The 12157-nt window shown below is 37.6% G+C and overlaps 3 protein-coding genes across 4 annotated transcripts; all 3 read right to left on the bottom strand.

Annotated features, from left to right (window-relative positions):
- Positions 1 to 250: 250 nt before the first annotated feature.
- Positions 251 to 3337, bottom strand: LOC114393473 (dentin sialophosphoprotein-like). Of its 2 annotated transcripts, none has more exons than XM_028354826.1 (2): positions 3054 to 3337; positions 251 to 2222 (listed from the first exon to the last, which is right to left on the bottom strand). In XM_028354826.1, exon 2 carries the CDS (start codon positions 2160 to 2162, stop codon positions 549 to 551), a length of 1614 nt encoding a protein of 537 aa, XP_028210627.1. In that variant the 5' UTR covers positions 2163 to 2222; positions 3054 to 3337; the 3' UTR covers positions 251 to 548. The 2 variants fall into 2 exon arrangements, with proteins under 2 accessions (XP_028210627.1, XP_028210626.1); XM_028354825.1 differs by having other exon boundaries at positions 251 to 2219.
- A 2686-nt stretch (positions 3338 to 6023) lies between these two features.
- Positions 6024 to 7406, bottom strand: LOC114393069 (probable polyamine aminopropyl transferase). The gene has a single exon (XM_028354331.1). It carries the CDS (start codon positions 7227 to 7229, stop codon positions 6276 to 6278), a length of 954 nt encoding a protein of 317 aa, XP_028210132.1. The 5' UTR covers positions 7230 to 7406; the 3' UTR covers positions 6024 to 6275.
- A 682-nt stretch (positions 7407 to 8088) lies between these two features.
- Positions 8089 to 11933, bottom strand: LOC114393068 (histone deacetylase 6-like). Its single transcript, XM_028354330.1, has 6 exons — positions 11223 to 11933; positions 9684 to 10124; positions 9457 to 9599; positions 8906 to 8996; positions 8707 to 8828; positions 8089 to 8424 (listed from the first exon to the last, which is right to left on the bottom strand). The coding sequence occupies exons 1-6, from the start codon at positions 11781 to 11783 to the stop codon at positions 8364 to 8366; spliced, it is 1419 nt and encodes a 472-aa protein (XP_028210131.1). The 5' UTR covers positions 11784 to 11933; the 3' UTR covers positions 8089 to 8363.
- Positions 11934 to 12157: the final 224 nt, after the last annotated feature.

The raw sequence follows: 12157 nt of genomic DNA, 5'->3' as shown, positions 1-12157 counted from the left end.
ATGGAAGGAGAAGAGATGGAGGGAGCGGGAGATGGAAGGAGAAGTGTATAGGGAATTCTGAATTTTGAATTTTGAGAGGGTCTCTGAACACGTAACCTCTTTTCAGCACTCGAGTCTTTTTCTTCAGCCCAAAAATAACCCAAAAGACCAATAAACCAAACAAATTAATACGTGTCATTAAAAGAAAAGAGGGTAAAATTGAGTTTTCCACAGCCTATTTTATGCATTAAGATATAGATAAGATAAGATATAGATGTAAAAAAAAGACCTGAGTAGAAAATAGTAAATAACAAGAAGTTCACACAAAAATATGGGGAACAAAAGTAGTTGACAGTTGAATGTAACAATAAATTACACATCCAGACCTTGATACAATCATTAAAAATATCCGCTAAACTATGTTTTTCCCTTTAAAGATCTTGTCTTGACACAATTTTTGAGTCAAGCAAACAGGTTCTAACAACTAGGTGGATCTGCCATGCAAACACCAGGGTCAGGAGAAAAACTGAAAGAGCCCTTTTCAAGAACCCAACGCCCTTCTTTCCACTTTACTCTGCAGCAGTTTCGTCACTGTCATCTCCTTCATTTCTGATATCTGGTAGTGTATCAAGATCAGTTAGAGCCTCAGCCACATCCTCGTGTATATGAGTATCAGAAGAATCAATTGCATCTTGTTCAGCTGAATCCATAGTTTTGTTGGCAGAGGAAGAGTCTGATGTTTCATCAGTTTCACCTGTTAGTGTGTCACCTTTGAACATCTCATCCTCTGTGGCATCAACATTCTGATTTTCATCTGTTTCACTTGTTTCAGAGTTACCGTTGAACTTGCCACTTTCAGAAATATCAGATTCAGACCTCTCATTTCTGTAAGTGTTCTCGGTTACATTCGAAGCTACTAGATTAGATGATTCTCCTGCATCCACACCTCCATTTTCAGTTTTAACAGAGATCGTCGAATTGGTATCATGCAGGTTTTCATCTGAAGTTCTATTGCCACTCTGCTCTAATCCCTCTGTCTGCACATTTTTTATATCTCCAGGGATTGTTGTGTTCATCGTGCTGCTTTGAGCTTGGTCAGATTCAGATAACATCACTTTTTTATTTTGTTCAGATGAACTTGATGTGTCATTACCAGCTCCGGTCAAGTTATTGCTTGCTTCAGTGGTCACTACTGTCAGGTTACTGCTTGATTCCAAGTGACTGTCAGAGTTTGTTGCAGTTGTTTTATTTAGTAATGAGCTATCATCCACAGGGTTGGACAAAGTGTTATTTCCAGTCTCTTGAACAGCAGTTGTGTTTGAAGAAATACCATCTATCATGTCACCTTCTGAAACCTTCAAATCTGAATCATTTTGCTTCCCGACACTTTCGTCTGAATAAGTTGTCTCATTTTCAGGTTTTGGAATATTCATTTCTAAGTTTACATCAGAGTTTTCCAAACTAAGTGTCTCAGTTTCAGTGCTAGTTGCATGAGTATCATGAGCCACAGCACTAGAAGCATCATCCCCCTTGTAATGTTCCTCCCGGGCCTCATGATTGTTGTGGTTTTCAACTAAACTCTCCTTTTCATCATCCTCGTTTTCATTCTCCTTCTCATCAACCTCTTCTTTTTCTTGCTCTCCATCCAATAACTCATCATCACGATCAGTATTATCCAACTCTGATTTCTCTTGATCATTTTCATCTATATCATCGTCTCCTCCTCCTCCTCTTCCTTCATCTTCATTTTCGTTTTCAGCTTCCTCCTGGTCTTCTGCTCCATGCTTATTTTCTTCGTCCCCTTGTTCTCTGCCTTCATGCTTGTACTCTTCACGTTCCTCAGTTTCATGCTTGTTTCCATCTTCTTGTTCTTCATGGCCATGTTTATTTTCTTCATCCTCTTCATTATGTTCATCTTCCTCTTCCTCCTCATGTTTTTCATTCTGAATTTCTTCATGCTTACCTGGATGAAGGTCTCTCCTACCAAGTTTCAGGATCAGATCTGTCTGTGTACTGACTGACAGTTTTGAATCGTTGGCAAATTCATTCTGTTTATCATGATTGTGCTTAACCTGGTAGATCAACCAGAAGCAAACACCAAGCAACAGAACAATTTGCAGAACATGCTTTACCTTGATGCCTTTGGACCTCTGGTTGTTCCTACTTGGAAACCGTTTTATCATGTTTAACTTATTTGGAAACCCCTGATTTGTCTTGTCCAAATAGCAAGGGCAGGCGACCTGCTTTGGATTGGAAAAGCGATATTAAGGATCCGTGTAAGCCTATGCTCATTATAGATTTTTAGTAAAGATATAATTAAAAGGAAATACATATAATAAGCTTAAAATATCACAAGTGTTTGTATCTCTAAAACATTTACTAGAGCCTTCATTGACCACATTAAAGAAATGTGACAACTAGAAAGGGCTATTAAAGGGGCAAACAAGATTTATGCTCCATTTCAATACGTTTTTCCTGGTAGGTACAAGTTGTAAAAACTCCAAACGAAAACAGTTCACTCAAAAAGCAGATTATATGAAAAGAAATTTTCTACAGATGTTGATATAACAAACATTTCAATTGAAGTACTCTTTTTCAGGGCATTTTCCAATTCCAGAAAACAATGTTAGATAACACATCATCAACAAGGTTCGAATTTTCATTCTCAATTTCCATGGCAAGTGACATCATCAATTATGCTACTGAGCAAATCAACTCCGGAAAGCAGTGTAATAGTTAATTTTGGTGTTATGCTATGCACTTCCACCACAAAAAATCCATATAATTTGCAAAACAAGATAAAACCAAGTCACTGTGGGATTTCAGAAAAACACAGGAGCAAAACAAATTTCAAAGAAGGCATAGGGAAGAAACCACACAGAATCTCTAGAAGCCCATTCTTCATTAAGAGCATGATTGAAAGCAAAAAAATTGAAAGAAGCAAACAGATATGGGGTAACGTATTATACATATCTATTCAAAGTAAGAAAGCAAAAGATTGAATTTTGAATAAAGATTCAGCCTACCCTTGTTCCAGAAATGAGTGGAGCAGTAGAGAAAGGATAGAAAAATACCTGAATGAGCAGAGCGAGTGCTGAGGAGGTGAGTGAGGCTAAGACAAAAGTGTTGTCATTTAAGGATTTAGGTGTCAAAGAGATTTCATTCCAAGTATGAGTGGTAGTGAGCAACACAACAGCGATCTAAAACGAGGGAGCTCCCCTGTCTTGTCCTTTGACCGCATTCAGAGTCTTAATTAACCGTCCGTACACTTAACCCCACTACCACAAAGCATCCTCCTTTTCTTGATTCTTGTTTCCACAACATTATGCAAAAACAGATTTGGAAATGTTTGATAAAATTAAACAAGAGTTCAGCAACAAGATATTTTCAGTTTCTTTTATTTTTATTTTTAATCTCTAAATAATCCTAATTGATCACTTAAAATTTTGTACCAATAATATCATTGTCAGAGAAAAAAAAAACTATAGGGCAGTAATACTTTTTTTTACCAATATAGGACAGCAATCTATATTTAAGTGGGGTCTATATATGTGCCCAAAAAATACGTTTATAAAAATAAACAATTTTATATTGTTGAATTTATATATTTTTTTGTCTTTGATTGCTTAATTCATTGAATTGTCAAATTTAAATTTGTTTATTACTGAAATTTTTTTATGAATGGTTTTTTTTCATGTGTAATAGTGTGTGAAAACTAGTGGAGAATTAGCATAATTTAATAATGTTGGTGATTAATTTAATTTTCTTTTTGCGGACTTTCTAATATCATTTCGTGAAAGAATATAAATATATATAGCTGTTCTTGTCAACAACTGGCGAACAAATTTCAGGAATTTATAGATGGTGGGACTTGGCAGTTGGATCCAACATGTTGACATATTCATAACTCGTTTTCTTTCAGTAATATTTGTCATACAGGAGCAACGTACAACCAACTAAATGACGAATGCTTGTCAATTCATTTCTAGCTTCATGATAAATTTTCGAATTGATTTGAAAATAAACTTTCGAATTGAAAGGCTTGTAACCCAATGGATATGGAATAATCAGGTAAGACCAAACATATAAAAGAATTAAACTCTATTTAAATATTTTTCTTAATAGTCAACTATAAAAATAATTGGTAATTAAAATGAATGAATTTTTTCTCACAAGTGAAATTAAAAACAACTTATGTATTTCACCTATTATCTAATTTCTTCAAAATTAAGATGTATAACTTAGTTTTAACTGAAGACAATTTAACTAATTTTACTTATATGTTTATTTTCTAATTAACATTTATTGAGAACTTTATCCAAAATAATCTTAATACTTGTTTGGCTAAGTGCAGCAAAATATAACAAATGACAATTTTACATATTTGTAATTTTGTATAGTTTTTTGTTCAAAATAATCATTCTGAATGGTCGAATTAGTTATGAGATTCAAAAATATTTGTTTTGATGAGATTCTCCCAGTAAACAATATAAGGGAGGGGAGGATGGAATAGAATTTTTGTCGAAAGTGCAATTCATTTTCTGATTTTACATCTAATACACTCCACAGTATGTCAAAGAAGAAAATGTAGTGATATATAAGTTGTAGGATAACTAACACGATAACGTCCCTACAAAGGGAGGGAAGGAATAAATCTTGTGAGCCAATAGAAAAATGGAAGCTTTGAAACCAATTTATCTAAGAGAAAATCTCAGGAGGCAAGAAAGCAAATTTGTTGTCAGCTTCTCATTTTTGTAAACTTTCTGTTCAGAAGGGAGGGAAAAGGCTTTTCTTGAGCAAGCACAAGTGTGTCCAAAGTCTGGTACATATTTTATTATCCTTATTCTGATCAATGTGATCAAAATAAGTTTCCTTCCCCCAAGTTATTAAGTTGGAAAAGGATTCTTGGAAGACAATACTCTCGAATTCATCTTTCAACGTGTTCCTTTGTTTGCCAGTAGCAATTTAAGCGTGTTCTGCTCATGAAACTCAAGACAAAGAAGAGAGAATCTCTTAAAAAAAAAAAAAAAACCTTCACTTGATTATTCAATACAAATGACAATGAGAAAGGCTCTATCTAAACTAATCCTGTAGGGCTATTTTCATCCAAAATAATTGAAAATTCTTGAATCTAATTATGACAAAATGGATGTTACAAGACTATATCTTTATGGTGCATCAATGTATTGTCGTTAGTCACTTATATAACGATAGGGAGTATTCATATTCATGACATCCTTAGTTACTATTATAACAGCATGGCCCCTTATCAATTTAATGTTGCAGTAGTCATCACTTTAAGAGTATCTTAACATTTATTTATGTTGTAATGTGAAACTCTTAACGAATCCCGTAGTCTCAACCATGAAGATTCGGACAGCTAAAAACTCCTTTGCTTCCTTCTAAAGATATTCTGAATTTAACAAGACTGCCATTGTTCCTCCCAAGCAATACCTATATATAACTCCTCAATTATGAGTCACAAGTTAGAGCCCTCAGACATATATTCTTTCATAAGAACCATGAAAAACTTCCTCAAAGCACTACTTATCTTCTTCATTGGGTTTGTAATTTCCTCAAGTCTGTTTCAAGTTTCAGTTGCATCTGTTGTTTCAACAGGAGACTTCAATAAGAACTTCTTTGTGATATGGTCTCCCACCCATGTGAACTCCTCTGCTGAAGGACAAACAAGAAGCTTGAAATTGGACCAAGCATCTGATACTAACTATCTATAGTGTAATTTAACTAGCTGCAATATCAAAACTAAAGATTCATTTCTTAATTATGAGTTTGGGTTAATTATTATTATTGCAGGAGCTGGTTTTGCATCAAACCAGATGCTTTTATTTGGGCAAATTGACATGCAAATCAAACTAGTGCCAGGTGATTCTGCAAACACTGTTCTGGCCTATCATGTAAGCAACCAAAACTTTACCCTTCTTTTTTCTGATTGTTTTGAATAATAATAAAAAATGTAGACTCATCATTTTAACTTGACAATATATTGTTTTGAATAATATAAAGTTGGGAACTAAATAAACATCTAAAAAAAAAGAGGAACTAGAATAATATATGCTCACAATTTCATGAAGTATTTTGGATATTTACTTTAAAAATAAAAATAAAAAAGATGGAGCCAACCCATTACATTACACAATAGGCTCCCACTTAGTCCATAAACCATCAAATTTTGTTGCCAAAAATGGATTTACTCTGCTTGAAAAAGGAGTAAACATGACGAAGATTTCACAGAGGAATAAACACAAACAGATGAAGAGCAAAAGAGTAAGGTGCTACTACTGAGAGTAAGGTGTCCACATGTCAGCGTAACATTTGAAGGGACCAGGAAGGCGGTTCTTCCATTCCTCAAGGTGAGGCAAATCCCCAGTGAGAGCAAGCGAGCTATCATCCTTACGATTCCCCAGACTCAGAACAAAAACCTTCTTTCCGAAAACCTCCTTCATCGCTCCGAGAGTCTCTTCCATAACAACCTTCCCATCTCTGAGCCTATTCTCCGCCTCCACGCAGCTCCCGCCAACGTTCACCATGATCCTCCCTCCCTTCCTCAACCTCCCCCTCAGCATCCGCCAAGTGGCGGGATCCTGGAGCTCGGGGATTAAAGAGCCCTTCGAAAAGAGGTCGACGACGATCCCGGAGAAGCCGTTGGGGACGGTGGCGTTGAGGGCGTCGCCGACGTAGATGAAGAGGCGGTCTTGGTTGTCCCTCTCGAGGCGGGCGAGGTTGAAGTACTCGCGGGCGACCTGGATGACGGCGGGGTCGAGCTCCCAGCAGTGGAGGAGGGCGGAGGGGTGGTGGAGGAGGAGGAGGCGGGCGGCGGTGCCGGCGCCGAAGCCGAGGAGGGCGAGGGGGCCGGGGGGAACGATGGGAGGGAGCGTGGCGAAGACGTCGAAGTAAGTATTGGTGAGGGACTTGAAGAGGAAAGATATGCTGTGGATGTTTCCGGGGGTGTCGAGAAGGAGGAGCCTGGAGCCGCGGAAGGGGTGTTCTGCTTTTCTAGAAACTTCTAGAACGCGGATGTAGTTGTGGCGGGACTTGAATTTCGCAAGGATTTTAACCTCGTCCGCGGGAATGCCGTCTTCTTGAGTTTTTTGTTGTTGCTGGCATTTTGCTGTTAATGAAGAACACGGGGTTTTGAGAGAAAGGGACACTCTGGTTGGGCTGGGAATTGAATTTCGGAGGAACGCTGTTTGTGCTAGGGTTTGCGGGGAAGAAAGCACCACCATCCACATCCTTGCCTTCTTTCTAGGGATTCTAGAATTCGAGGAATTGTTTCTTATCCAAGTGTTGTAAAAATTTTGTATTGAATAAACATTTTTTAAAAGTTCTCAGCTCTTTTGCTGTTGATTCCATAGGAACTTCCTGACTGTCCAATTACGACTCAGATCAACGATTTAAGGGACCCATTCAATGAAAATAATCTTTTCAATTTTATGAAACGATACAGAGCCTATAAAATGAGGTCAAGCTACACCAACCATTTTCAAACAAATTTATATTTTTTTTTCGACATTCACATTTCACAGAACAAATGTAGCATATTGACCAATCCAATCCCCCTCCACTCAGCGGCAGGAACGACCATGACAGAAACATCATTCTGTCCAAAACTCGTGTAATTCTGACTCCCAAGGCTTGAAAGTTGGAAACAAAATTACTCCATTTGCTGTTAACTGTAGTGCTTTATCCAGGTCACGTACACTTGTATAGTTATATTTTGATCACTCAAATTTATTTTTTTCACGTTTTGAGTTCGTCATATACGAGCAAAATATACATGTTGATCCTCAGTCTCAATGTAAATACTACTTTGGTACATAGAAGTTAATTTTTCATTGTTTTGATCATTGAATCTTCATCCTTTCATTCTTCCACTTGCATGGATAACATAATTAATTAACTAACAATTTAATTAAAATATTTGGATTATACATAAGAATCTTTCAAAAATGAAATAGTAACAAGAAAACAACATTTTGCCCCTTCATCACTTTCTTTAATATCCTCATCATACATGTAAAAGAAATATACATGAACCAAAATTAAAGTGACGTCTCCATTTGACCAAATGAAAATATGCACAAATGAAAATATTCAAAATAAACTAAATTCACTATGAGACTAAAACGAAACTAAGTGTAAGTCAGGGACCAAATAAAAGAAAATGACTTAAATAAACAAAAATAGTTTACGAGGGAGACCAAAACAATGTTTTACACTATATTACATTTGCACAATGTGTTGTTTATATTTGCATTCTCAAGTGTTGTTTGTGTACTATTTAGCAATGATCTCCCCCATAAACAGAATAGTATACGATAAAGATTACAATACAAACATGCTGTGCAAGAACTTGCTCTGTTCTATCAACTACAAGATGATGGATGCTCTTCTGGCTTCTCTTCTTCCATTTCATCTGCAATGTCCCTGCAGCAAAGAGAGTATTACTGCTTTAAAAAAAGGAGCCAAATGATTATTAAATTCACTTCAAACGGATAAGAAGAAACTTGTGTAATAGCATAGTGAGTACAGTGAGCTCCATTATCCAGACAAAACTTCCATTCAAACTGGTTCTAGAATATTTATCAAGCTAGATGGAATCACAAAGGTAGCGGTCTCCAGGACAAACCACATTTATCAACTGAAAGAGAGGGACTTGTAAACTAAATGAATTTATATTCAGCTTCAAAACAATTATATAATCGTTACCTCATATGGGCAGTGATGTTTGAGAACTTGGAATTATCCTTTCCACCTTCTTCGGGATCAGAATCATAATCTTCACCATCCCATTTGCGAAGTTTTGGTCTTCTATCCATGTTCTCTTCCGCCTGAATATATAATAAAATAAAATTAAAAAAAAAGAGTTGCAAAGGAACAATAACTGCAACTGTTATTAAGTACTGACCTCTTCCGGAAGTTGCAAGGTAGGTGGTGTTGTCTGAAAAGGTACACTGGGAGCATGTGGAAGTCGGGAAATCTGTTCTAGTAGTGTGTTCCTAGAAATTTAATGGGGTGAAAAAAACCATGTAAGTCACTGCTTAATCCAGGGAAATGATAGGACATCTGAATATTTTATATATGAGACAAGGGAAGTATAAATTCTGGGCATCCTGGCTTCTGCCAGATACAGAGGTAGTGAGGTACAATTTCCATGAAAGCCTTACTAAGTATTTTATATCTAGACAATACAATATGTCTTCACTCTTCACAACCAATATGAAAATAACAATTCAGGTATGAAATATAGCTTGTCTGTGCAACTACTAGTAAGTTTCTGAAAACGCCATCATTTGCAGAAAGGATGTGACATGGATGCAGCAAAATGTAATGCATTTAAGGAATTACAGTCTTAACAATTTATGGCCATTAGTATTTCCCAATAATTAAGAGAAATAATAAAATTGAAATGAGAATCATCAATTTAACTCAACCATATGAAATTAATAGTATAAAAACCTTAATTTTTCCAAATCCTTGGATGTGTTTAGGTTCTCCATGTTGCTTGGATCGACATAGAGAGTATAATCTGGGCCAAAATATTCATAATATTCATTATAAGGCAACTTATTATCAGGCTCCACTCCTACTGCCACTGCTGTCTAAAACAAAGAAAAACCATGTAACCAAATAAGTAAATTTACCAAGTCACATTATAATCCAGCCTAAGAGAGAGAGAAACGGACCTCATAACACCAACAACGGGCAACATTCCGAATTGTATATCCACCCCCACCCAAGACCATTAAAGGAACATTGAACGATCTAAGAAAACGAAGGCAATCTGCATGACCTCTCACAGACAAGTTGAAGCAACCCAATCTGTCACCAGACAATGAATCAGCTCCACATTGTAGAACAACTGCCTCAGGTTGATAAACCTCCATGACTTTTTGAATGATGGATCGAAACAGACTACGGAAACTCTCATCATCCATTCCATCATTTAATGGGACATTTACTGCATAATTCTTTCCTGAGCCCACCCCAATGTCTTTGACGTGCCCTGTGCCAGGGAAAAAGTCCCCAAACTTGTGGAAAGACACTGTCATCACTCTATCAGTGGTGTAAAAGGCCTCCTCAACACCATCACCATGGTGAACATCAATGTCAACATACAGCACACGCTGCCCAGTAACATACAACAGATAATGAGAAAATCAATTCAGCAAAGGAAGAAACTATCAATAAATTCAGCAAGTGTTATCCATGTTTGGTATAACGGCAAGTTTTATACTTTTACATTGACTGCCGAGGGTCTAACACAACCCTCCTCCTTAACCTGGGCTTGGGACCGGCTATAAACAAACATAAAACAGTAACTTATATTACAAGCAATAGAGTTTCTGTATAAGAACTGTACTATCCGAGAAATCAAGGTCAGCACAACCCGGGCTTAATAAACAAGAGGTAAATACGCAAGTTCATAAGAACGTATTAGCCAAGGATATACTTGGTTGGTCCGAGCATGTACCTCAACCCAAATAATGCAACCAATGCAATTAAGCTATTAATGGGATTTAAATAGCAATTAATGACAATATACGTTATATAAAGGGGTGCACTGCACAAGTAAAAGCTAACCCAATTCCTAATCTAAAACCCTAACATCCCCTGCTGACTTGAGTGTCAAAGTTTCATTGCAAGTACCAGCCCGCCACCAGGTGGAAATTGAGCAACCAGAGAAGGAGGGACAACACCATACACGCCACCACACCTCAGCGGAAGAGTACTGCAGATTTTTGCAGGTACAAGAACAAACAAATTTGATTTTTACACACACAGAAGAACTATATAATATTGTATAGACGCGCACCGTTGAGGAACTTGAAACAAGGAACAATCCAATATTGTACTGTTTGATTGGGTTAGGAATGAAATTTTATACAATTCACGTTTATTCTCGTGGGCATATGAAATTAAAAAAAAAAAAAAACAGAATCGTGTTTGGGGAGAGCCAAGGCAGGCTATTTTGGCCACCAACACTATCAAAGAAGGTAAAAAAGAAACACAGTATATATAAACATAAAAATCAATCACCATTCACACATAACAAAGGCATAAAACAAAGTGTTGCTATCACCTAGATTTTTAGACAACCTTTGTAGATGTATTAGGATAAGACAGGACACTTAGTTGTTTACTATATTTTAAAAAAGGAATAAATTTAACACAACAATACTAACAAGTAATATTTGCGGATAAAAAAAAAAACTCATACGTACCCTGTGAGCCTTGAGAAGTTCGAGGATGCCGAGGACAATGTCGTTGACGTAGCAGAATCCAGAGGCCTCAGACTTCTTGGCATGATGGAGGCCGCCGGCCCAATTGATGGCGATGTCGGCGTCAGCGCGGTTGAGTTTGACGGCGGCGCCAAGGGAGCCACCGGCGGAGGCCTGGCAGAAGGGGAAGAGGCCGTCGAAGACGGGGCAGTCCTCGCCGACGTTGAAGCGCTTGAGGTGACGAGAGAAGGCGGAATCGGCGAGGGTCTCGGGGGAGACGGAGGAGAGGAAGTCGACGTAGTCGTCGGAGTGGAAGCGGCGGATGTCGGCGGGGGAGGCCGGGAAGGGGCGGTTGATCTCCATGCGGCGGTGGAGGGAGTAGTGGACGATGAGGTTGTGCGCCATGCGGATTCGGTGCGGCTTCATTGGGTGCCCCTGACCGTAGTAGTAATCGCCGATGGTGGGCTCGTAGAAGTAGGTCACTCTTCGCTTCTTGGCGTCTGAACCCGACGATGGAAGCGAAGCACCACCTTCTATGATGCTACTCTCCTCTTCCATTCCCATACGTCTCTCTTTCGCTAATTTCTAAAGTGCGAGATCCAATATACCCAAACCAAACCCTCCTTACCACTCGCCCTGGAAGCCTTATTTATTTCTCTCATTATTCAACCCTCAAGGCCTTTCTTTTCACTGGGATTTAGGTTCTGTTTCTTTCACAGATTCACAAATAATATACCAAAAATAATTCTATTATATTATGTGGGATTTATACCTCTTATATTTTATTTTAATTCAAACACATCTTTATTACCTCTTCCGTCACTATTGCTAAAATAGGGGTTTTAAGGATAACTACTAGAACAAAATAATAAATGTTTTTTGTGTTGTTGAGTAAAATTAGAATTTTATTTTGATGGTTCATTCTGTTCGTTAATGTC

Source organism: Glycine soja, chromosome 17 (genome assembly GCF_004193775.1).
Source record: "Glycine soja cultivar W05 chromosome 17, ASM419377v2, whole genome shotgun sequence".
Taxonomy (NCBI): domain Eukaryota; kingdom Viridiplantae; phylum Streptophyta; class Magnoliopsida; order Fabales; family Fabaceae; genus Glycine; species Glycine soja.
This window is presented reverse-complemented; position numbering and strand designations above follow the sequence as displayed.